This window comes from Nyctereutes procyonoides, unplaced genomic scaffold (assembly GCF_905146905.1).
Source record: "Nyctereutes procyonoides isolate TBG_1078 unplaced genomic scaffold, NYPRO_anot_genome, whole genome shotgun sequence".
Classification (NCBI taxonomy): Eukaryota; Metazoa; Chordata; class Mammalia; order Carnivora; family Canidae; genus Nyctereutes; species Nyctereutes procyonoides.
Genome location: NW_026575044.1, coordinates 17,956,460 through 17,978,222, shown reverse-complemented (window position 1 = coordinate 17,978,222; position 21,763 = coordinate 17,956,460). Strand labels below are relative to the sequence as shown.

Here is a 21,763-nt window from a genome sequence, read left to right as displayed (position 1 = left end):
TTTAAAGGTAGAGGTCAGTGATTCATCAGTCTTATATAACACCCAGTGCTCATCACATTACATGACCTCGTTAATGTCCATCACCCAGTTACCCCATCCCTCCATTCCACCCCCCCCCAGCAGCCCTCAGTTTGTTTCCTATGATTAAGAGCCTCTTACGGTTTGTCTCCCTCTCTGGTTTCATCTTGTTTTATTTCTTCCTCCCTTCCTCTATGATCCTCTGTTTTGTTTCTTAACTTCCACGTATGAGTGAGATCGTATAATTGTCTTTCTCTGACTGACTGACTTCACTTAGCATAAGACCCTCTATTATGCTCTAATAATTCCATCTACATTGTTGCAAATGGCAAGATTTCAATTTTTGATGGCTGAGTAATATTCCACCGTATATAAAGACCACATCTTCTTTAACCATTTGTTTGTGGATGGACATCTGGGCTCTTTCCAGATTTTGGCTATTGTGGACATTGTTGCTATAAACATTGAGATGCAGGTGTCCCTTCGGATCACTACATTTGTAGCTTTGAGTAAATCCCTAGCAGTGCAACTGCTATAACTGCAATATTTGTACACCCATATTCATAGCAGCATTAGTCCCAATAGCTAAAATGTGGGAGCAACCCACGTATCCACCTACAGATGAACAGAAAAGCAACATGTGGTCTATACACACAATGGCGGAATATTATTCAGCCTTTAAAAAGTTAGGAGATTCTGACATATGCTACAACATAGATAAACCTTGAGCACATTATGCTAAGTGAAATAAGCCAGTCATAAAAAGACAAACATTGTATGATTCCATTTATATGAGGTACTTAGAGCAGTCAAGATCATAGAGACAGAAATATGATAGTTGCCAAAGGCTGAGGTAAGGGAATATGGGCAGTTATTGTAGGATGAGTATAGGCTTTCAGTTTTATGGAGTGAAAAAAGGTATGAAGATGGATGGTAGCAATCATTACACAACAATGTGAATGTATCTAACACTGCCGAACTATACACTTGAAAAAGGTTAAGATGGCAAATTTTGGGACGCCTGGGTGGCTCAGCGGTTTAGCACCTGCCTTCAGCCCAGGGCCTGAGCCTGGAGTCCCGGGATCAAGTCCCACATCAGGCTCCCTGCATGGAGCCTGCTTCGCCCTCTGCCTATGTCTCTGCCTTTCCCTCCCCCCGCTCTGTCTCTAATAAATAAATAAATAAAATCTTAAAAAAAAAAAGATGGCAAATTTTACATGATAGATATTTTGCCATAATACATAAAATATGGCATCAGACTAAGAAAAAAGAAAAGGTAACACGACTAGTTAAACATGTGGAATTTGTCTGCGTGGCCCCTGAATAGTACATACATGTAAAGCATGTGTGGGAGTCAAGGGCAATGGGTGCCTCTTTTTGGATCAAGTAGGTGAGACTTCCATGTTCATTTCTTCATGTGTTAAATATTTATTGAGCACATACTGTGTTCTCAGAACTGTGTCAAGCTCTAGGGACACTGAGGTGAAGGAGATAGAAGGTGACCGTAGCCTCGTAAGGAAGACAGGCAAAGAAACAGGTGACTCAACACAGAGTGATGAGTATCCTGCTAGAAGAACGGACTTTCAGAAGGTCTCCTAACCAACACCTAGTGGCAGGAGCAGAGGTCAGTGCAAAGTCCTGCGGGTGGGGCTAAGGGAACATCTATATCCCCACCCTCTTCCCTCAGCCCCTTGGGGTATAGCAAGTAGTTTTGTGAGGCTGTGGTTTATAGTGTGAACTTTGTGGGTATGAGGCAGGGGCCAGCCTTCTGCTGCCATTACAACTTTTCTTGGTCTTTATTTTTTTTCTCTCTTTCTCTGCTACAATATAGTTGTGAAAACAGTGATATCATTGAGATAGGTGGAGCTTTTAATATCACACTTGGGGGTTTATAAAAGTACTTGAAAAACTGTAACCCACTCCCATAAATAGTAATATGTGTAAAGAATGAAAGGTCATCTGTGAAAAAAATATTTAAGATCATTACAACCTTTTTTTTTTTAAGAATAGTAGGTAAATAGCGCATTTAAATATCTAAGAATACTCTTTTATTTTACTCTCAAAAATAGTTAGCTGTGATCATTTCTGTTTTTAAAAAAGAAGTCTTGGGATGCCTGGGTGGCTTAGCAGTTGAGTATTTGCCTTTGGCCCAGGGCGTGATCCTAGAGTCCCGGGAACGAGTCTCCCATCGGGCTCTCTGCATGGAGCCTGCTTCTCCCTCTGCCTGTGTCTCTGCCTCTCTGCCTCTCTCTCTCTCTCTCTCTCTCTCTCTCTCTCATGAATAAATAAATAAATAAAACCTTTATAAATAAATAAATAAATAGTCTTCAACTGGTTTCTAATCTATGAAATGCAATCCTGTGTGACCTAGTCAATGCTAATGAAACAGCCATATTTGACCAGTGAGTTTTGACACTAGATAATAGTCCACAAAGATAGAAAATGATGAGTTATTATGGATTTGCACACTGGGGTTTAAGATTGCCCTGTGCTATCCTGAGCCTCTTTATACATACAAATAGTACAAGGAGTTTAAGATGGGGGTATTAGGGCCCACTGGGGAAAAGCTTTCCTATTCTCATGAAGGAAAAAACCTCTATCAGATATGTTGAGGGGCGCCTGGGTGGCTCAGCTGGTTAAGCATCTGCCTTTGGCTCAGGTCATGATCCCAGGGTCCTAGGATCAACTCCCACGTTAGGCTACCTGCTTAATAGGGAGCCTGCTTCTCCCTCTCCCTCTGTGCTCTCTCTCTCTCAAGTAAATAAATAAAATCTTTAAAAAAAAAAAAAAAAGATGTTGCAATCTCCTATTGACTCCTGGCTAATCTTCAGCCCAAAAATGCAAAGTAAGAGTTAATTCCAGAAAGTAGGTTTAAACAAACAAGCCACCAGTCTACTGTGACTTTGAGAAGTCTGATTCTCCTCCTTTGCTCACATACATACTGTTTGGGAAACAGGAAGCCCATGATCTGAGGCAAGTGATGAAGCCCTTGTCGGGAGGTTGTAAGATTCACAGCCACATTGAAAATACCTAGTTTTCCTGTTGCCTGACTTTTCTAGAGTGAGTGGTATGGTTCTACAATCTTCACGGATTTTCACAATATATGAGTTTTAAAACTCCTGGCAACAACCACCACCACAAATTCCTGGCAACAATATATTGCTTCATCAACTTAAAGCATCCTCATTTATTTAGTTGGAAATTTTTAATGGTTTGATGTCTTTAAAAATGACGACTATGAAGCCTCATAGAATGAAGCTAGCCAACAACTTCTCTTATTTAAAGCTCTTCTTTTTGTTAAAGTAGGAGGTTTCTAGTACAGGTAAAGAAAAAATAATGTCTATCATTTCCTACTCAGGATGAGCTTTTCATTAATATTGAAATTTAGATGATATTTATTTTGTAACAAAATATGTACACAACTAGACATCCTGATTACATTTAGGAGATAGTAAATAATAGTTACAAAAATCAATTACAAAATTATCAATTAGTTGTACAAATAGAGCAGCTTTGGATATTCTGTATTTTGGATATAACCATTATTTTGCTTTGACTAGCTGATAAAATCTATAGATGTTTCACCAAAAAAAAAAAAAAATCCAGAAATTAGCATGCCTCCATACACATTTATACCAAGCTTTGCTTCACTAAATCTTTTTTACTGTAGAATAAATTTTAATTACATGTATTTATTTATATGCATGTTATATTTTTAGGCCTTGCATAATGGGTATCTGGGACACCAAGCTCTGAACTCTGCATTCACCCTGCAAATCCAATCTGTGAACAAATTTGCTTATTTCTGAAAAAAATAATAATGCAAGATAAAAAAAATAATACAAGATACAAAACCCCTGAAGGCTTCAGCATGAAAAATAAAAGTCTCTGATAAAGAAGAGTAATTCCCTCTCCCCCCCCCCCGAAAGAAAGGTAATTATAAAGTCCAGGAAAAACATGAATGGAGATTTAAACATAGTATAATACTTAGCTTTTAGGTAGACAATCTCTATATGCTCCACAATCTAAATAGTGATATTTATTTTCAGTGGCTCGGGGAAAATATGTATATCTACCAAGAGAAAGAGACTAATAAAGCAAATGGGGTTTAAAACTGAGGAATCTGAGGGAAGGGCATATGTGAATTCTTTATACTCTCAAGATTTCTGTAACTTTAAAATTGTTTCTACATAAAAGGTTAAAATTAGTGATATATTTTTACGGGGAAATAGAGGTGAGGAACTAAATCCTCAAATACAAGAACAAATAAATAAATAAATCCTCAAATACAGCAGTAAGTCAATAGATAATTTTAAGGGATCCCTGGGTGGCGCAGAGGTTTGCCGCCTGCCTTTGGCCCAGGGCGCGATCCTGGAGACCCGGGATCGAATCCCATATCGGGCTCCCGGTGCATGGAGCCTGCTTCTCCCTCTGCCTGTGTCTCTGCCTCTCTCTCTCTCTCTCTGTGTGTGTGACTATCATAAATAAAAAAAAAAAACTGCTCTATCAAGAAAAAGCAGTGTGATCATATTATTTTGTAAAGTGATGGTAACTACTAGAAGAGTATGAGTGTCTGCATAATGATGTTGAGAAAAGCAGGAATTTTTAAAATTTCCTTATAGATAGGTCCCATGCTTCTCATTAAATTTGTATGAAAATAAAACAAGAAAAAAGGAATTGGGGGCACATGGATGGCTCACTGGTTGAGTGTCTGCCTTCAGCTCAGAGTGTAATCCCCGGGTCCTGGGATCGAGTCCCACATCAGGCTCCCTGCATGGAACCTGCTTCTCCCTCTGCCTGTGTCTCTGCCTCTTTCTCTGTGTCTCTCATGAATAAATAAATAGTCTTGAAAAAAAAAGAGAAAAAAGCAGCTTCCCGTACTGCTGTAGGTCACTATAAAAAAAAAAAAAAAAAAAGTCATTGAGCAAAGCCCAATGTGGTCCCTGCTTAGTTCTGGAAAGGCCCCAGAATGACAAGATTCCATGTTGGCCAAGACTTGTAGCAGAGGGACAGCTGTGAGTCCAGAGCAGAGCAGTGAGCAAATTCAAATGGCCCTGAGACTTCCCCTGGTGGCTCCGCAGGCAGAACGGAGAGGCCCACCGTTCTGTATCCTGCGGGTACAGGATGCAGCGGGGGGGGCAAGGCAGGCACAGAGACGGGGAAGCTGGTTTGGACCAAGAGTCTTGAGAATCAGGAAGCCCTGGTCAAAATAAGGATCTAGACCATTGTGCAGGGACGGACTGGGCCTCACACCCACATGAGGAGACTGAGTGAGGATCTCCCGGGGGATCGGGGGTAGGACATGTACCTCTTCTGAAACAGGTTCTACCTGTGTCTGTCCACACCTGGAAGACGTTGTCTGATGGTGTCAAAGACTGGGGGTTTCCCTCTACCGTGTCCTAGCTGCTTCCCTGAACTTCTAGAAACCGCATCCACCACCACTGTCTTATTCTGACCAGGTAGCAGCAATGTTAACATGGTAACGTACGGGCACCACGTAACCACAGGTCAGGTCCGCATAGGAAAGAGAGTAGGAAAGAAACAACCTGTGTGCTTCCCACCAGGCCAACAACACCTCCTAGGGACCATCCAGGTTCTAAAGAACGCCATCTACTCCCTTCCAGACAGGTCCACAGCAAGGTTCCTTTACACAAGCATTTACATGGGGCATTTGAGTAAATTATGTATGAAGAATGTCCTGACTCACACCCTTTCTGGAGTATCCACTCAATCTGACCATAGAACTTCCACAGAACATTTTCCCGAGGGTGTGTGCCGGCCCTTTCCTGGTTACATCCCTACATCTCTGCCTTTATTTGACCTCTCTCTCCTCCTGCGTAAACAAAGGTATTCTTCAGGGGTGCTTCCTTGGGGACTTCACATCTTTTTATACTTTCTCCTGGAGTGACTGTCACCTCCGTGCTGATAGTAGTAATAGCTGACAACACACATGCTCGCTGTGTGCTGGGCCCGGCATTGTACTAAACCCTGACGGAGTAGACACAGTTAATGGCCCATTATTTATGGAAATGAGGAAGAAAAGCAGAGGCAGGGGTGAAGGCTTCAGGATGCTGCTGGCCTTAGTCCTTGCCACTGCTACCCCTGCAGTTAACTATTGTTAATATTACCTCTGCCTCTTCCTCCTCCTCCCTCTCTTCCCACAAACCAGTTCCTCCTCCTGACTTCCTTATTTCTGTGGCCCTCACCTCATTCTCCAGTTCACATTACAGGGAGCCAGCCTCCTCTGAGCCCATCTCTCCTTTCTTTCTTTTATTTATTTTTTTTCCATCTCTCCTTTCTAATACTCACCTTCAACTGGTTGCCTTGCCCTGTGACTTTGACCTCTAAACCCTGCCTGTCCCTTATCTCCTCCTTGCCTCTCCCTATGGCCTCCATCCTGGAACAGACCCTTCCTCCTGGCCCAGGGTCCTTGGCCTCTGCTGGACTCTCCTTCCCCACCCCAACTCCCGATCCTTCCTCCTCCACAAACTTAAGGCCAAACCTGCACCCCCCACTCACCTTGCTTCCTCATGGGAATATGCCTTCTAACCCAGGCCGTGGCCTTCCCCCTATAAATGCCACCTCAATTAGGAATCCTCATTTCTCATAAAGGGACGCCTGGGTGGCTCAGTCAGTTAAGTGTCTGCCTTTGGCTCAGGTCATGATCTCAAAGTCCTGGGATGGAATCCTGAGGCAGGCTCCCCACTGGGCGGAGAGTCTGCTTCTCCCTCTCCCTCTGCCCCTTCTTCCCTCCCCCCTCCCCCTTGCCCTCTCATGCTTTCTCTCTCTCCCAAATGAATACATAAAATCTTTAAAGAGAGAGAGAGAGAGAAATGCTTATAGAGAAAATCATATCATAAATATTTAATAAATCCAGTCAACTGATACTCACTTGTGTTTCCAAAGTTTTCTACCATGTCCAATCACAACATTCTCACCCTTCAAACATGAAAGTTATTCCCCTCTGGGCTCACCAGAGCCTTGCCTCCCCTGCCCCCTGAGTGGTTGGAAGCATCCCAGATACTGCTGAGGTTCCAGCAGGTTCCCTTCTACCCCTTTGCCCCCAGGTCTGGCTGATTCCTGAGCACTCAAATGCAAGGCACCATGGCAGTACTGGGGGGCTCAGCTGATGGTGGCACCCAGCGCCTACCCTCCATGAGCTCCTAACTGGAGCTGGAAGAGAAAGATGTCCAGACAAAGGGGTTGGATGATGACCCACCATCTATCTCTGACAGTAGCAAAGGAGCCATGCAGAGAGCAATGCTGGGACAATCTTGCTGAGTGCCAGCCTCATTAAGACATTCATGGAGGGGCGCCTGGGGGGCTCAGTCACTTAAGCATCTGCCTTCAGCTCAGGTTATGATCCCAGGGTCCTGGGATAGAGCCCTACATCAGGCTCCCTGCTTGGCAGAGAGCCTGCTTCTCCCTCTCCTTCTGCCTGTAGCTCCTCCAGCTTGTTCTCTCTTTCCCTGTCAAAATACATAAATAAAATATTGGGGATGGGGGAGAGATTCATGGAGCATTTGGTCCATGCAGATTCCTACTCCACTGTTTAACAGCCCTAGCAGCATGGGAATGTTGCTTAACCTCTCTGGCACTCAGTTTCCTCATCTATAAAATGACAGTAAGCAAGCTACCTCACCCGGTCATTGCGTGTATGAAGCATTTAGAATGGTGTTAGTTGGGTCTCTTGGCTGGCTCAGTCGGTGGGTTAAGCATCTGACTCTTGATTTCAGCTCAGGTCATGATCTTAGGGTCATGGTCTCAGGGTCTTGAGATATGTATCTTGAAATATGTATATTTTATTTACATATAAATGTGTATGGAGGCATGCTAATTTCCCACACCACCACCACCACCCCACCCTGGTTCGCGGAGTCTGATTGAGATTCTTTCCCTCTTTCCCTGCCTCTTCCCACGTGCACACACTCTCCCTTTCTCTCTGCCAAATAAATATTAAAAAATAAATCTTAAAAAACCAACTGTGTTAGTCACAGACTGTGCACCATAATGTCGGCTATTACAGTTTCTATTATTTGACATAAAGTGTTACAGAAAATCAGAGATGAAAGATACCTTTGCAAAAAATATCTCTCAGGATCTCAGATACTTTCTGGAAGTATAAGATGGGGGGGGGTATAAACAGAAAGTTCTCTCCCCCTGACCTTCCCCCACCCTCTAACTCCTAACCCAGAGCTCCTTTCTGCCCCAGCCCAGACCCACTCCTGCAAGCACCCCTGGGTGGGTGGCTGTGAGCCCTCTGAGGACAGAGGCTGCCGCTCCCACCCTGTCGCCCACCCCTCGTCTTTCTAGACCCACTTACTCCGTCAACAACTATTAGGCGAGCACCCACCCTGCACCTGCTTGAAGGAGACAGTAGCCCTGAAGGCACCTGTCCCAAGGTGCTCAGGTGCTTGCCTCTCCCCAGCCCCAAACCGGAAACTGATGAATGCTCCGAAGGAACAGAAGGTGTGACATGTGAGCCAGCAGCAGGGCCTCCCGGGCACAATCAGAAAAGGCTTCCCTCAAGAGGTGACATGTGGGCTGAGATCTGAGAACCAAGTGTCACACGGTGAGGCTCACGCAAGGCGGGTCTCCTGCCCTACTTTTCCCCACAATGACAATGCCGGCCGGCCGTGGGACCTACAGGTGCGCAGAGCCCCCCGGGGCAAACCCCAGAAGCTTCAAGGAACGGGGCCTCGCCAGGCAGGATCTAAACTGCTCCGAGAGGCCACCGCGCCCGGCGGGGGTCACCGGGTCGTGCCAGGCAGCCGCGAGGCCAAACGGCAGCAGGCGGGTCCCAGGTCAGAGCCTCCAGGTGCGCGGGCTCCGCGCTCCCGCCGCGAAGGGAGGAGGGCGGCTGCTCGGAACGGAACGCGGGGTGGGAGACGCGGAGGGCCACCTGCCGAGCGCCGGGCCGGGCCGGGCCGGGCCGGGGCCGGGGCCGGGGGCGGGGGGCGGGCAGAGGAAGGCGCGCGCGCACCGGGCCGAGGCCGGGGAGGGGGCTCCGGCCCCCCAGCGCGGGCGGGGCCGCTGAGCCGCTGGGACGCCTCGGAGGCGCGCGGGCCTGGAGACGCAGCCCCGGGCCGGCCTGCCGGGTCCTCGGGGGCACGGCGCGGGCCACTGCGCCCGGAGGGCCCCCGCGCCCGGGGTGTCGGGGCCGGCGGCCGGGAGGCGGGCGCCCGGGGACCCGAGCGACCCCGGGGGCTCGCGGGCGCGCCGCGCGGGAAGGGGGCCTGGCAGCGGGCCGCGGCCCGGCGGCGCCCACTCACCCAGAAGTTGGCCTTGAACAGTGCGCCCGTCATGGCCGGGGCCTGGCTGGGGGCCGAGCGCAGCGGGGCGGCTGGAGGCGCCGAGTGACCGAGCGAGGCGGCCGCGGTCCCGCAGCCCGACTGCGGGGGGCGGCCCGGCGACCAAGCCCCGCCCAGGGCTCCTCCCCGAGCGCCACCCTCGGGCCCGCGCCCCGCCCAGGGAAAGTCCTTGAGCCTGCAACTGCCTCCTCTGTCGGGAAGCCTTCGGGGACTGCGAGGAACTGGTCCTGCGGCGCCCCCGAACGGGGCTCCCTTCTCGCCTCCGCGCTCCCTCCTCCCCCGGTCGAAGCCCTCGCGGAGGAAACCGCGCTCGGCGGGGCGGTGCAGGGCCCCGCGGGATCAGAGGGCGGGGGCGGGGGCGGGCCCCGGCTGTCAAGACCCGCCCGGCCGGCGTCCCCCGGGGTGCCGACGCCTCCGCGAGGCCTGTGCACCACCCCGGACGCACCCGCTGCGCTACCGAGCAGCCCCTGAGCAGAAAAGTCAAGGAAAAGTCACCGATACTATGAGCCCCGGACTGTAGGTCCCTTAGTGGGGTCCTGACGAGGCCTCCAGGAGCGCAGCTCCACCCTGACCCCCTCCCCATTCTCAAGACCCAAGACCTCTTTCCACCAGTCCCACTCCAGTAGAAGGCCAGGGCCTCCTTCCGCTCCATGCGCTCTCCCACCCTCACGCCATACACAACCCCCGGACAGTGCGGACCCGTCCCAGCTTTGTGGGACTATGGCACTCTGGGGCAGGTCTCCATGCCCTGAGCCAAAACCATGCCTCAGAGAGGCTGAATGACTTCCCCAAGGTTCCAGGGTATGAAACAGATGGAAGAGCTGGGTTAGAGTTCTGCACTGCCAAACAGGACCAGGGCCAAAGACAGCTATCCCCGCTGGAGCAAATCCACCCTGGGCAAAGAGTAGGTGTTCAAGGCAGAGCAAATGAAGGTCAAGGACACCAAGATGGAGTTGTTTATGGCCACCTGCAACTGCAGGCCTGGAGAGACAAGCATTTGCCTCTTGAGTGGGTTCTACCTTTGTCCAGGGACAGTGAGAGCAGCTGCTGGAGTGATTCGAAGTATAGCTGAAAGATCCTGCTCCTAACACCACCCCCAGTCTCCCTGTGATGAGATCTCACCAGCTGAGTTATCCACCATAAGAAGATGAACTGACCCCAGCCTCAGATCACTCCAGGGGCATGCATCCAGTGGTCTGGTGGTTCATCTCTTTGGAAAGCAGTGACGTTAGGAGCAAGGGAAGCCTGGTGGCACCATCGGGAGGCAGGACAGGCCATGGTAGGCACCAGGAAGAGGAGTAAACCTTCGGAGAGGTAAGACCTAGCACCACCTGGGGAGATGAAAGAAACTGACATTAAGGAAGACAGCACCAAGATTTTTCATGGGAGTTTTTAATATTTGGGGGCAGATTTTTTTTGTGGTGCCAATTTTAAATACAGTTTTATTTAAGACATTGCATTTCCCACTTAACAATACAGTGCTTATAAAGCGCAATGTTTATTTCTTTTCCCTGGGCACATATTCCATATTCAAGTATCAAGAATGCCCAGTATATTTAGTATAGCAGCTTGACTTTAAAACTGCCATGGAATTTGCTACAAATTTGGGTCCTTCAAATGTGTGAAACAATGCTATACCTGTCATCAGGTTGGCTTAATCAACCTCTTCAATGGTAGGCCCAGAGAAGACACCACCAGAGGGAGGAGCTCCACCACCAGGAAAGCCTCCAGGCATTCCTCCTGGCATGCCTCCTGCGCCCTGGTATAGCTTCGTAATGATGGGGTTGCAGACTTTCTCCAGCTCTTTCTGCTGATGTTCAAATTCTTCCTTCTCTGCAGTCTGGCTCTTATCGAGCCAGTTGATGATTTCATTGCACTTGTCAAGGATCTTCTGTTTGTCTTCATCATTGATTTGGGGGCAGATATTTTAGAGGCAATTCTAATTGTCTAAGTTTTAACATGTAATATATCTTAAAATATATACATCTAATATATTTAAATATATATTTAGTATATTATTATTAATATTATATACGTATGTATACATATTTTTTTTAAGTCTTAGAACTCTTCCAAACGCTTACGATGTATAATGCCTGGTTTTCACAACTCAGGTTTCAAAGGTCCCTGAATTTTAACTCTCTTCCACCACCTTGTGACAGGATTGAAAATTGCAAATGCTTGTCCACCCTGATGGAAAATACTACCCATTTCATTCTTCAACCTTATTTAAGTAATCGCTTGGGCAAGGTGTGAGTAAAAAGGCAATTAAAATGTGTGCTCCCTCTAAGGCTCTATAACCAATTGGAGAGATTTTACTAGCAAGGTTAAATAAGACTGCTATAGCAATTTTGAAATCATGATATTAAATGGTCAATACTTTTAAGATAACTGCTGTTAATATTTTGGCATTATGTCTTCCAATAATACACATGTGTTGCACGTAACTTTTTTTAAATTTGACAACATTTTATAAGTAGTTTCTAAAATCATTAAATGCACTTTTCCTTAAAGAAAAGTTCGATAGCACACAGTACTGGCTAAATGGACACTCGCACACATAGAACTTGAAAAATCTCTGGGACGAGAAATTTGGTCATGTTACAGAAATTTAAAATGCACTTATATTTTGACCCAACGATTCCATGTCGAAGACATAATTCCAAATATATTCTCACGTGTGTAAAGTGAAATATGTAGTTATTCATAGCAGCATGGTCATTCTAGCAAAAGATATGAAATAGCTAAATGTCTATTGATGGAGAATCAGCTCAATAAATTGTGGTATAGCTTCATAATGAAATTATACTCAAGCATTAAAAAATAAGGAAGTTATTTGTGTGTTGATAGAGGACAATCACCAGATAAATTAAGTGGAAAAAAAAAAGATACAAAACAAGCTGCCATTTGAGTAAGGCCAAGTGGCAGCACTCATGCACACGTGTTTTAAAATAATTCCTTCTGAGGAGGGGATGGGGCTGAGGGATGTAGGAGGGAGGGAGAACTACTCTTCATTTCATGCCCTTTTGGACCTCTGAATTTGTACCATATGAGTTTACTACAAACCCTCCCAAAAATTAAAAAGAATTCTTCAATATTATTTTTAACTTTTGCATAATTTCCCATCAGCTGGGTCTGTCAGTACTTCCCTAGCATTTCCCTGATGTGTCTAGAAACATTACTGTGTAAATATCTTTTATATGAATCTTTGTTAAAATTCCTCATAGTCAAATTACAGTGCAAAGAATATAAACATTTTTAAGGTTCTTGAAATATAGTGCCAAATGCTCTTCCAGAAAAGTTTTATCATCTATACTCACAGCAGTGGAGGAAGGGAAAGACTTCCCTAGGGGTGTCAGTGAAAAGATTATTTTAGGATAAATAGATGGTAAGTGACCAAAATAACAAATATCCACTGGAATCATCAATTTTCATTTCACATTTTCATGCAATCTGATGTCTACTCTTCCTCCTTTTCCTCCCACCAATCCTTTCTCATCATTCTTAAAACACTGCTTTCTACATGTCTCTCCTCTCCTCACAAATCTACCAAGTTTCCCTGTTGCCCAACAGAATGATGTCCCAAACACCTCTGCCTAGTTTTCAAGACCTTCCTGGGACTGGCTCTGCCCTGACCTTTCCCATTTCGCTGCCCGGCATTCTGTTCTCCACCCCCCCCCCCCCCCCCCCCGCCAACCCAAAGCCAGCCAGGCTCTTCCCTGTCCCACCACCCCATCTTTGCTAATGCTTGGCAGGCAATTTAGGTCACTCTTCTTCCTGCTAAAGTTCCACCTCGTCACCACTTCCCCAACTCCTCCAGCCCTTGGTGTCTTCTCACTTCTTGAATCTCTAGAATTTGCCATCCAAATCACACAAACTAATCCTTAATAATGTATTACTTATATGCTAATGTTCTCTAATTTCTGCTCCCCTTGGATCTCTTACCTCCCCCAAGAAGACTTCAAAGCACCTCAATTTCAGACTCTCTCATGGACTCTCATCGTGGATTAGACAATGATGGACCCCGCTGGGAAATTCAAAAAACTGTCTCTGATCATCAACAGCACTACCAATTTTTCTCTCAGGTCCAATAGTCTGATCCCCCTGTTCCAGGAAGTAGGGGCAAACATGGCGGGAGTACCAGCCAAGCAGCTAGAAAGCCAGATGGGATCCTTGGACCAAGATCTGGCCAAGCAGAGGCCAGGGTCTGAAAACACCAGAGGGTAGGAATAAGCTGTGTTATTAGGTCTGCCAAGCCAATGTCAAAATTAGAGGCTGGATTTTGTCACTATGGTTGGAAGCTGAGTAGACTGAGGAATAGAGCAGAGGGTCAGGACAGGACAGGGATAGAATACAAGGGACAAACATCCAGGAGGGGGCTGATGTGTCCAAGGGCTAGTTGCATGGTAGATGAGGAGCTTTGGCCTGCATGGAAGCAAGGATTAGAGTGGATACTGTCAAGATTTGAATTTTCTTTTTCTTTCTTTTTTTTTTTTTTTAAGCTTTTACTTATTTATTTGAGGGAGAGAGATAAAGAGAGCATGAGCCAAGGGGAGGGACAGAGGGAGAGGGAGGAGCAGACTCCTCGCTGAACAGGGAGCCCACTTGGGGCTCAACGCAGGGCTTGATCCCAGAACCCTGGGATCATGACCAGAGCAGAAGGCAGACTTGTAACCAACTAAGCCACCCAGAGTCCCAAGATTTGAATTTTCATAAGTTAATGTGAGTGAGGTAAGGGACTCAAAGAGTCTATTCTTGGTTGAAGAAGTGTAAAGATGGGAAAACTTTGATATCTACTGTCACAGAAGATAACCTATTGCACACAGGAGCTTCTTTTTGTTTTTTGTTTGTTTTGTCAAAAGCCACCATTAAGGCAAGTGACAGGAGTGCTGGGTGGCTCAGGTGGTTAGGCGTCTGCCTTTGGCTCAGGTCATGATCTCAGAGTCCTGGGATCTTGCCTGCTTGCAAAGTTAGCCCATGGCTGGTGTCCGGGAACTTGGCTGGTAAACAGTTCCCAACATGGAACTGTCTCCCAACATGGAACTGTTCCCTAAAGGCTCAGAGTGGCCCACTGTGCCTAAACTATGTGTACCATGTGGTTTATGCTGAACACCTGCTTCTTTGTTGGAGTCAGGGTTTGGGCATGTGTTAGGCAGAGCGTGCCTACGTGAACAGCCCCAGTGAAATCCTTGGGTACTGTTTCTAATGTGCTTCCTGGTGGGCACTTCACATACATCGTCACAATTCATTGCTGGAAGAATTGAGTGCATCCTGAGTGACTCCACTGGGAGGGGACTCTTGAAAGTTTGGGCCTGGCTTCCTCCAGAAATTCCATGAGCACTTTCCAACATTGCTGATTCTGTTTTGTAGCCTCTCACTGTAATAAATCATAGCCGTGTGTCCAACCGTATACCCAGTCCCGTGAGTTCTATAAAATTACTGATCCTGGGCATGGTCTTAGGGATGGACTCCTGACACATATACCTGAATGTGAAAATAATAAAGCTTCTGGAAAAAAAGAAAAAAAATTTCCAATTTTTTTTTTTTTTTTTTAAGATTTTAGTTATTTACTCATGAGAGACATGGAGAGAAAGGCAGAGAAACAGGCGGAGGGAGAAGCAGGCTCCTCACAGGGAGCCTGATGTGGAACTCAATCCCATGACCTGGGGATCTCACCCTGAGCTGAAGGCAGATGCTCAACCCCTGAGCCACCTAAGTGTCCAGAGAAAAATATTTTCTTTCTTTTTTTTTTTAAAAAGATTTATTTATTTATGATAGACATAGAGAGAGAGAGGCAGAGGGAGGGAGAAGCAGGCTCCATGCCGGGAGCCTGACGCAGGACTCGATCCTGGGGCTCCAGGATCACACCCTGGGCCAAAGGCAGGCGCCAAACCGCTGAGCCACCCAGGGATCCCAAAAAATATTTTCTTAACCCTATGGTAAACTAAGATTTTTTCCCCTCAGCTTTATTGAGGTATATCTGATAAAAATCTTATAAAGTTAGGGTGTATGATGTGATGTTTTGATATACATATACATAGTGAAATAATTATACAATCAAGCTAATTAACATATCTATGATCTCACATAGTTAGAATTTCTTGTGCATCCTGAGGACACAAGAGCAGCTCCTTAGCAAATGCCAAGTATACGCAACAGTATTAGTAGAGACAGCTGAGAATCTACATCAGATCTCTAGAACTTATTCATCCCACGTAACTGAACTTTGTATCCTTTGATAAATCTCCATTTCTCCAACCCTCACAGCACCTGGCAATCATTATTTTACTCCCTACTTTTGAGTTCAAGTTTTTAAAGTTTCCTTAGGACACACACAAAAACACACACACACACACACAAAAGAGAACTAGGAAATGTTCCATAATCCTGGAACCTCTTCCAATAACCCCAGTACTGTTGGCAAACATTTCCCCCTTTTTTTGGACTCAGGTTTGGGAAGATGCTCATGTTGGTACTTCATTATCATATTACTTTCAATTATTCTTTCACATGTATTTATCTCATCTCCCCATTCCCTTAAGGGAGTGAGTCACAACACACTAATTTCCTAACACGGTGGTGAACAAATACATATTTAAGTGTTTGGGAACGTTGACAAATTGAAGGATGTACCTGCTGTTCTTTTGGAACTTGTAATATTTTCCATATACTTACCCATCAAGGAGTGTAGTCTTAGAACTAGTGTCACTCAGCATGCATCAAAAACTAAAGAATATTTATGGGGAATGACTTTGAAGGACTTAGCTCAAACAATTAAGCCATTTCTAGATAGCATTGACCCCCACAATAGAGATGATTTGGCTAAATCGTACTTTAACAAGTTCTTGTCCCATTGTGAAAAATGACATAGCATTGTGAACCTGTCACTGTTTTCTGTTAAGATTTCCATGAGAACACTGTTCATTACTTCGGTGTCCTCCTTTTGAAGACTCAGAAATTTCTGGCCTAAGTTGAATTTATAGTGAGCATCTGAGATATTAACTTCAGCAAAATAAATAACTTATCCAAAATTAAGTGAACTTCCATCTCCAAATCTGATTTTTCTTCATTTCTCTGGTTACCCTGACTAGAAGCCTCATGGTCAGTCTTCAATCTTTTCCATCATTAATTCCCAATACTGTATTTAATACTTCTATATAAGGTCCTTCAAATCTACTTCTCTCCATAGTCTCCCCTGAGAATTTTGAATTGGCTTTCTGATTTTCTTGCTCTGAGTGATCAACAAATCATTGCTTTATAGTTTCCTAAGTAGCCCTGATCAACAACTGACCATGGAGAATTCCAAATGCTTCAGTATGGTCTTTAAAGCCTCCCATTAACAAGTTGTTGTTTTTTTTCCATTAACAAGTTTTGAATGTATAAAACACAACCCTGCCAGTCATACCATATGCTGCAAGAAGGTTAAGTCACTATTCCCAAAATAAACTATTTTCCCATTTTTATTTTTTTGTGCATGCTAATTCTACCCTTAATGCCCTTGACCTTCATCCTCTACTTGTCAAAAATCTAACCTATACTGTAATATACTGAATTTAAAAAAAAACAAAAACCATGGTCCATACTAACCTGGGAGGGAAAGCTTTCCTGCAGAAAATGTCAGCCAGTAAATGTAAAAAAGAATGATAAAATCACCACTTTACAGCTCTCAATGTTCTATTTCAGGTCAGAATCAATAGACCCCAAAACCATTCAGTGAAAAGTTGTTGGGGAACAAAATACTCACATAGTTTTTTAAAAAATAACTATTATATGGAGTGCACTGTTGTGATGAGTACCGGGTACTATATGTTAAGTGTTAAATTGTATACCTGAAACTAGTATTACACTGTATGTTAACGAACTGGAATTTAAATAAATTTTTTTTTAAAGATTCTATTTATTTATTCATGAAAGACACAGAGAGGCAGACACATAGGCAGAGGGAGAAGCAGACTTCCTCAGGGAGCCTGATGTGGGACTTGATCCCAGGACCCTCATGACCTGAGTCAAAGGCAGACGCTCAACCAGAGCCACCCAGGGGACCAAATAAAAACTTTTTAAAAAATACTATTATAAAAGATGCTGGGGAGATAATTAGATAAATTTTAATATGGACTGCATATTATCAAATCAGTTTTCCCTGGTAATATGGTAACGTGGCTATATAGATGGTCTTTCTCCCTTTTCTTCCAACAGGAGAAAATCAAATGTAATAGGGTACATACAGGGAATCCACACTGACATGGCATTCCAAATACAATGAGGCAACAGGAAGCTCCATACGGGATAAGAAGGGTAGAGGCCTGTGGACGCAATGGGGAGAAAATTCACTACCAAGAAGGTGAGAGGAGATGTTTGGAAAACCAAGATTGTTCTATTGTTGAGCTGAAGGTCTTTCTTCTTAGGGAACAGATGCTGATTTTTTTTTTTTTTTTTTTTTTATAAAGAGACTGCTGGGGTAGGAGGCAGGGTACGCAATTGGAGAGAGAGACTAGTAACATGCAGACTTCATGCTGAGCCCAGAGGCTGATGCAGGGCTCGATCAATCAAATGAGCCTGAGATCACGATCTGAGCTGAAATCAAGAGTCAGACACTTTACCAACTCAGCCACCCAGGTGCCCCCAAATGCTGAAAAGTATCAGAAGTGCCAGGATGCTTGCAACTTACTCTCAGATGGCTCCCCAGAAAAATAAAACAAATGCATCAAAATATTAACAAGTGGTATATACTGATGAAAAGTGAGTGTTGTTGCTTGTGCTGTTCTTCCAACTTTTCCTTAGGTAGGCCTCAGTATTTTTGTAATTAAAAAGGCTACACTCTGGGGCACCTGGGTAGCTCAGTCAGTCAAGTGTCTGCCTTCAGGTCATGATCCCAGGGTCCTGGGATCCAGTGCCATGTGGAGCCCGCTTTCCCTCTCCCTCTGTCTGCCACTCCCCTGCTTGTGCTGTCAAATAGGCCAATTCTTCCATGAACTCTTTTCCAGTTCTGTACATAAATTTTCTAATCCAAATGGCACTTTATACTGGTCATTTACTGCATCTTATGTGTACTTCTATAATTGCACAGCTTTTAGTTAACTGTACTCGCCTTTTGTCCTCCTCCCTATTCCTTAGGGAAGAGGGTCCTTCTAGGTTACTCATTTTGTATCACACTCTTTAGTGCTTATCTCATAGTTGAGCAATCAAAAGCTAAACTAAGCACTGAGATATGCCTATCTTAATATTCTTACATAGATTACACAGCTGAGACATCAGAAGCCTTCTCCAGAGCTAGACTTTATAATTATCAAATAGATTTTAAAATATCTGAAAGCAATAAAACCTCAAATTTCAAAGGTCAGGTGCATTTCTGGTAAGTTGTGCAAAAACACACTTCATGACAGCCTTCTGGCTGCCCCACAGTAGGGCCATTGAGCAGAGTATTTAGGCCCATCTGGTGAAAACAGGTGGGTGCCTGTCAAGTTTCCCAACTTGCCGGTCTCTGAGTGACTAATAAAAAATAACATTTGAATCTCAATTTGTTTCTCCTGGTTCACTGTTAGAATAGACTGGGTTGGGCTCAACAAAACTATTGTGGGAGGGCTTTACAGCTTTAGGGAAACCCTTGCCATCCTAGTTCTAGCACAATTTTTTTTCTTTCCACAAACTATTGTCTCTAATTTTTTTGAAGATTTTATTTACTTGAGAGAGAGAGCACTTGCAGAGGGAGAAGCAGACAACCCGCTTCTCCCGGAGCAGGGAGCCCGACATGGGGCTCCATCCCGGATCAGGATGAGAGCCAAAGGCAGACAACCAACTGAGCCATGCAGGCGCCCCTGCCTCTTTTTAATCTCTACATCCAACATGGGCCTCAAACTCATGACTTCAAGATCGAGTTACACGCTCTACCAACTGAGCCAGCCAAGCATCTCTTCTACAGTTTCTTAATCTAGATGAATAAACGACATACTTAAATTACTATGCTATGGACAGCCTAGGTGGCTCAGTAGTTTAGCGCCAACTTCAGCCCAGGGCGTGATCCTGGAGTCCTGGGATTGAGTCCCACATGGGGCTCCCTGTATGGAGCCTGCTTCTCCCTCTGCCTGTGTCTCTGCCTCTCTCTGGGTCTCTCATGAATAAATAAAAAAAATCTTTTTAAAAAAATTACTATGGCAAGTAGAAACTAAAATCCAGAGGAACATTCCCCAAAAAAGTTCTTCCTAGGGTGCATTTGCTCTTAGACATTTTTGTCCTGCTTTTACTAGACCAATTAAAGTACACCTGCTTTTAGAAAAATACTTTTTAAGATTTTATTTATTCATTCATCAGAGACATAGAAGGGCAAAGGCAGAGAGAGAAGCAGGCTCCCTGAAGTGAGCCTATGCAGGACTCAATTCCAGGACCCTGGGATCACGACCTGAGCCAGAGGCAAATGCTCAACTGCTGAGCCACCCAGGCATACCTATACCTGCTTTAGAATATTCTATACCAAAGCTCATGTAAGTAAAAATGAACATTTCAGCTTTTATCAAATGTTAGTCATATGAGCATTTCTCCCAAATCATAATCTTCTCATATTGTGATTAAGAGTTGAGAGTTGTGGAGTGTGCGACTTGTGCAGTGTGTAGTATATACAAGTACACACATGCAAAGTTCTTGCCCATTGGGTGAAATTAACAGATTACACATATAATGTAAAAGGAAGTGACACAATTACGATACGGAGCTGACAAAATAACTGAAAAGTTATTAGCTGCCTTTGGGAAAGACTAAGAGGTGGTGGGGAAAGAGGCAAGTGAGGGATTTTCATAAATAGCCGTCTTGACCTTTTGTTTCTTTAAATTATATGCCTTATGTAACAATTTAAAAATGAAGAGCCCAGGGGCACCTGGGTGGCTCAGATCAGTTAAGGTCATGATCTCTCATGCCTTCTGCTCAGGTCATGATCCTTCTGCTTAGGTCATGTTAACAGGATTCTGGGATAGAGCCCTGCATCAGGCTCCCTGCTCAGTGGGGAGCCTGCTTCTCCCTCTGCCTCTGTCGGGTGTTCTCTCCCTCTGACAAATAAAATCTTTTTTTTTTTTTAAGATTTTATTTATTCATGAGAAACACAGAGAGGCAGAGACAATAGGCAGGGGAGAAGCACTCTTCACAGGTGGCCCAATGTGGGACTTGAACTTGGATCCCGAAAGCAGATGCTAAACCCGAGCCACCCAGGGGTCCTCTATCAAAATCTTAAAACCCACAAAAAACGAAGAGCCCAGAAAGATCCAGGCATACGAATTAAGTAAGACACAGGTGTCATAGCAGGTTATATGGAGGAGTCATTTAACAAAGGAATCTAAAAAATTGGGTGGGAATATGGAAAAAAGATTGCTGATCTCTACACAGAAATTTAACTCCACATGAATTGTGATGATCTATTATCTTTATTTTTTAAATTTTAAGTAAGCTCTACACCCAATGTGGGGCTTGAACTCAGAACCCCAAGATCAGTCTCACTCTACAGACTGAGCCAGCCAAACACCCCAGTGACAGTCAATCTTCTGTGTCATTGTGGCTGAACTACAGTATCCAGTTTTTGGTCAAACACCAGTCTAATTGCTGTGAAAGTATTTTTTAGACGTAATTAACAGTTAAAATACTATAAATATTATGCTTCATAACATAACATGGGTGGGTATCGTCTAGTCAAAGGTCTTTAGAGAATCTGAGGTCCAAAGAGGAAGAAGGAATTCTACCTCCAGACACAACTCTTCCATGGGTCTCCAGCCTGTCCATCTGCCCTTTCAAACTTGCCAGCCTCTACAAACTCTCTATACACATCCTATTTGTTGAATTTCTCTGAAGAACTCTTAACACCTGGATTAAGCTTTTAGGTGTAACAAGAGCCAACCTTTAAAAACTCTTAGTAAGGGCAGCCTGGGTGGCTCAGCGGTTTAGCGCCACCTTCAGCCCAGGGCGTGAACCTGGAGACCCCAGGATCAAGTCCCACATTGGGCTCCTGCATGGAGCCTGCTCCTCCCCTCTGCCTGTGTCTCTGCCTCTCTAGGTCTCTCGTGAATAAATAAAATCTTTAAAAAAATAAAAACTCTTAGTAAAAACTAGTGATCTTTGTATTCTGTAGGATGAAGATTTCCTAAATAAGACTAATTACTAATCATAAAAACTGACCCTGATTACATTGATTATAACTACTGCCTATAAAAGGTAAAGAATGCTTAAAAATGAGAATATATTGACAAATGTTCCTAATTCTACTTATGCGTATGCCCTTTCTTAATCTTTCAGACTTCACTTAGAATTATCTAGGCCTGCTAATTTTAATAATATTCAAGTAAAACTAGCTAAAAAGCATGTTTACTAATTCCTCATATTAATTTCAGTTCTTTTTTATTTTTAAATGATTTTATTTATTCATGAGAGAGAGAGAGACAGGCAGGCAGAAGGAGAAG

The 21,763-nt window shown here is 44.5% G+C and overlaps 1 protein-coding gene across 1 annotated transcript in view; it reads right to left on the bottom strand.

Annotated features, from left to right (window-relative positions):
* PSTPIP2 (proline-serine-threonine phosphatase interacting protein 2) overlaps nucleotides 1–9,430 on the bottom strand; it is a 67,537-nt gene extending 58,107 nt beyond the window's left edge. Inside the window, exon 1 of the mRNA XM_055324569.1 lies at nucleotides 9,291–9,430. Coding sequence (XP_055180544.1) covers nucleotides 9,291–9,323 — 33 coding nt within the window. The 5' untranslated portion in view covers nucleotides 9,324–9,430. The remainder of the gene's footprint in view (nucleotides 1–9,290) is intronic.
* Nucleotides 9,431–21,763: the final 12,333 nt, after the last annotated feature.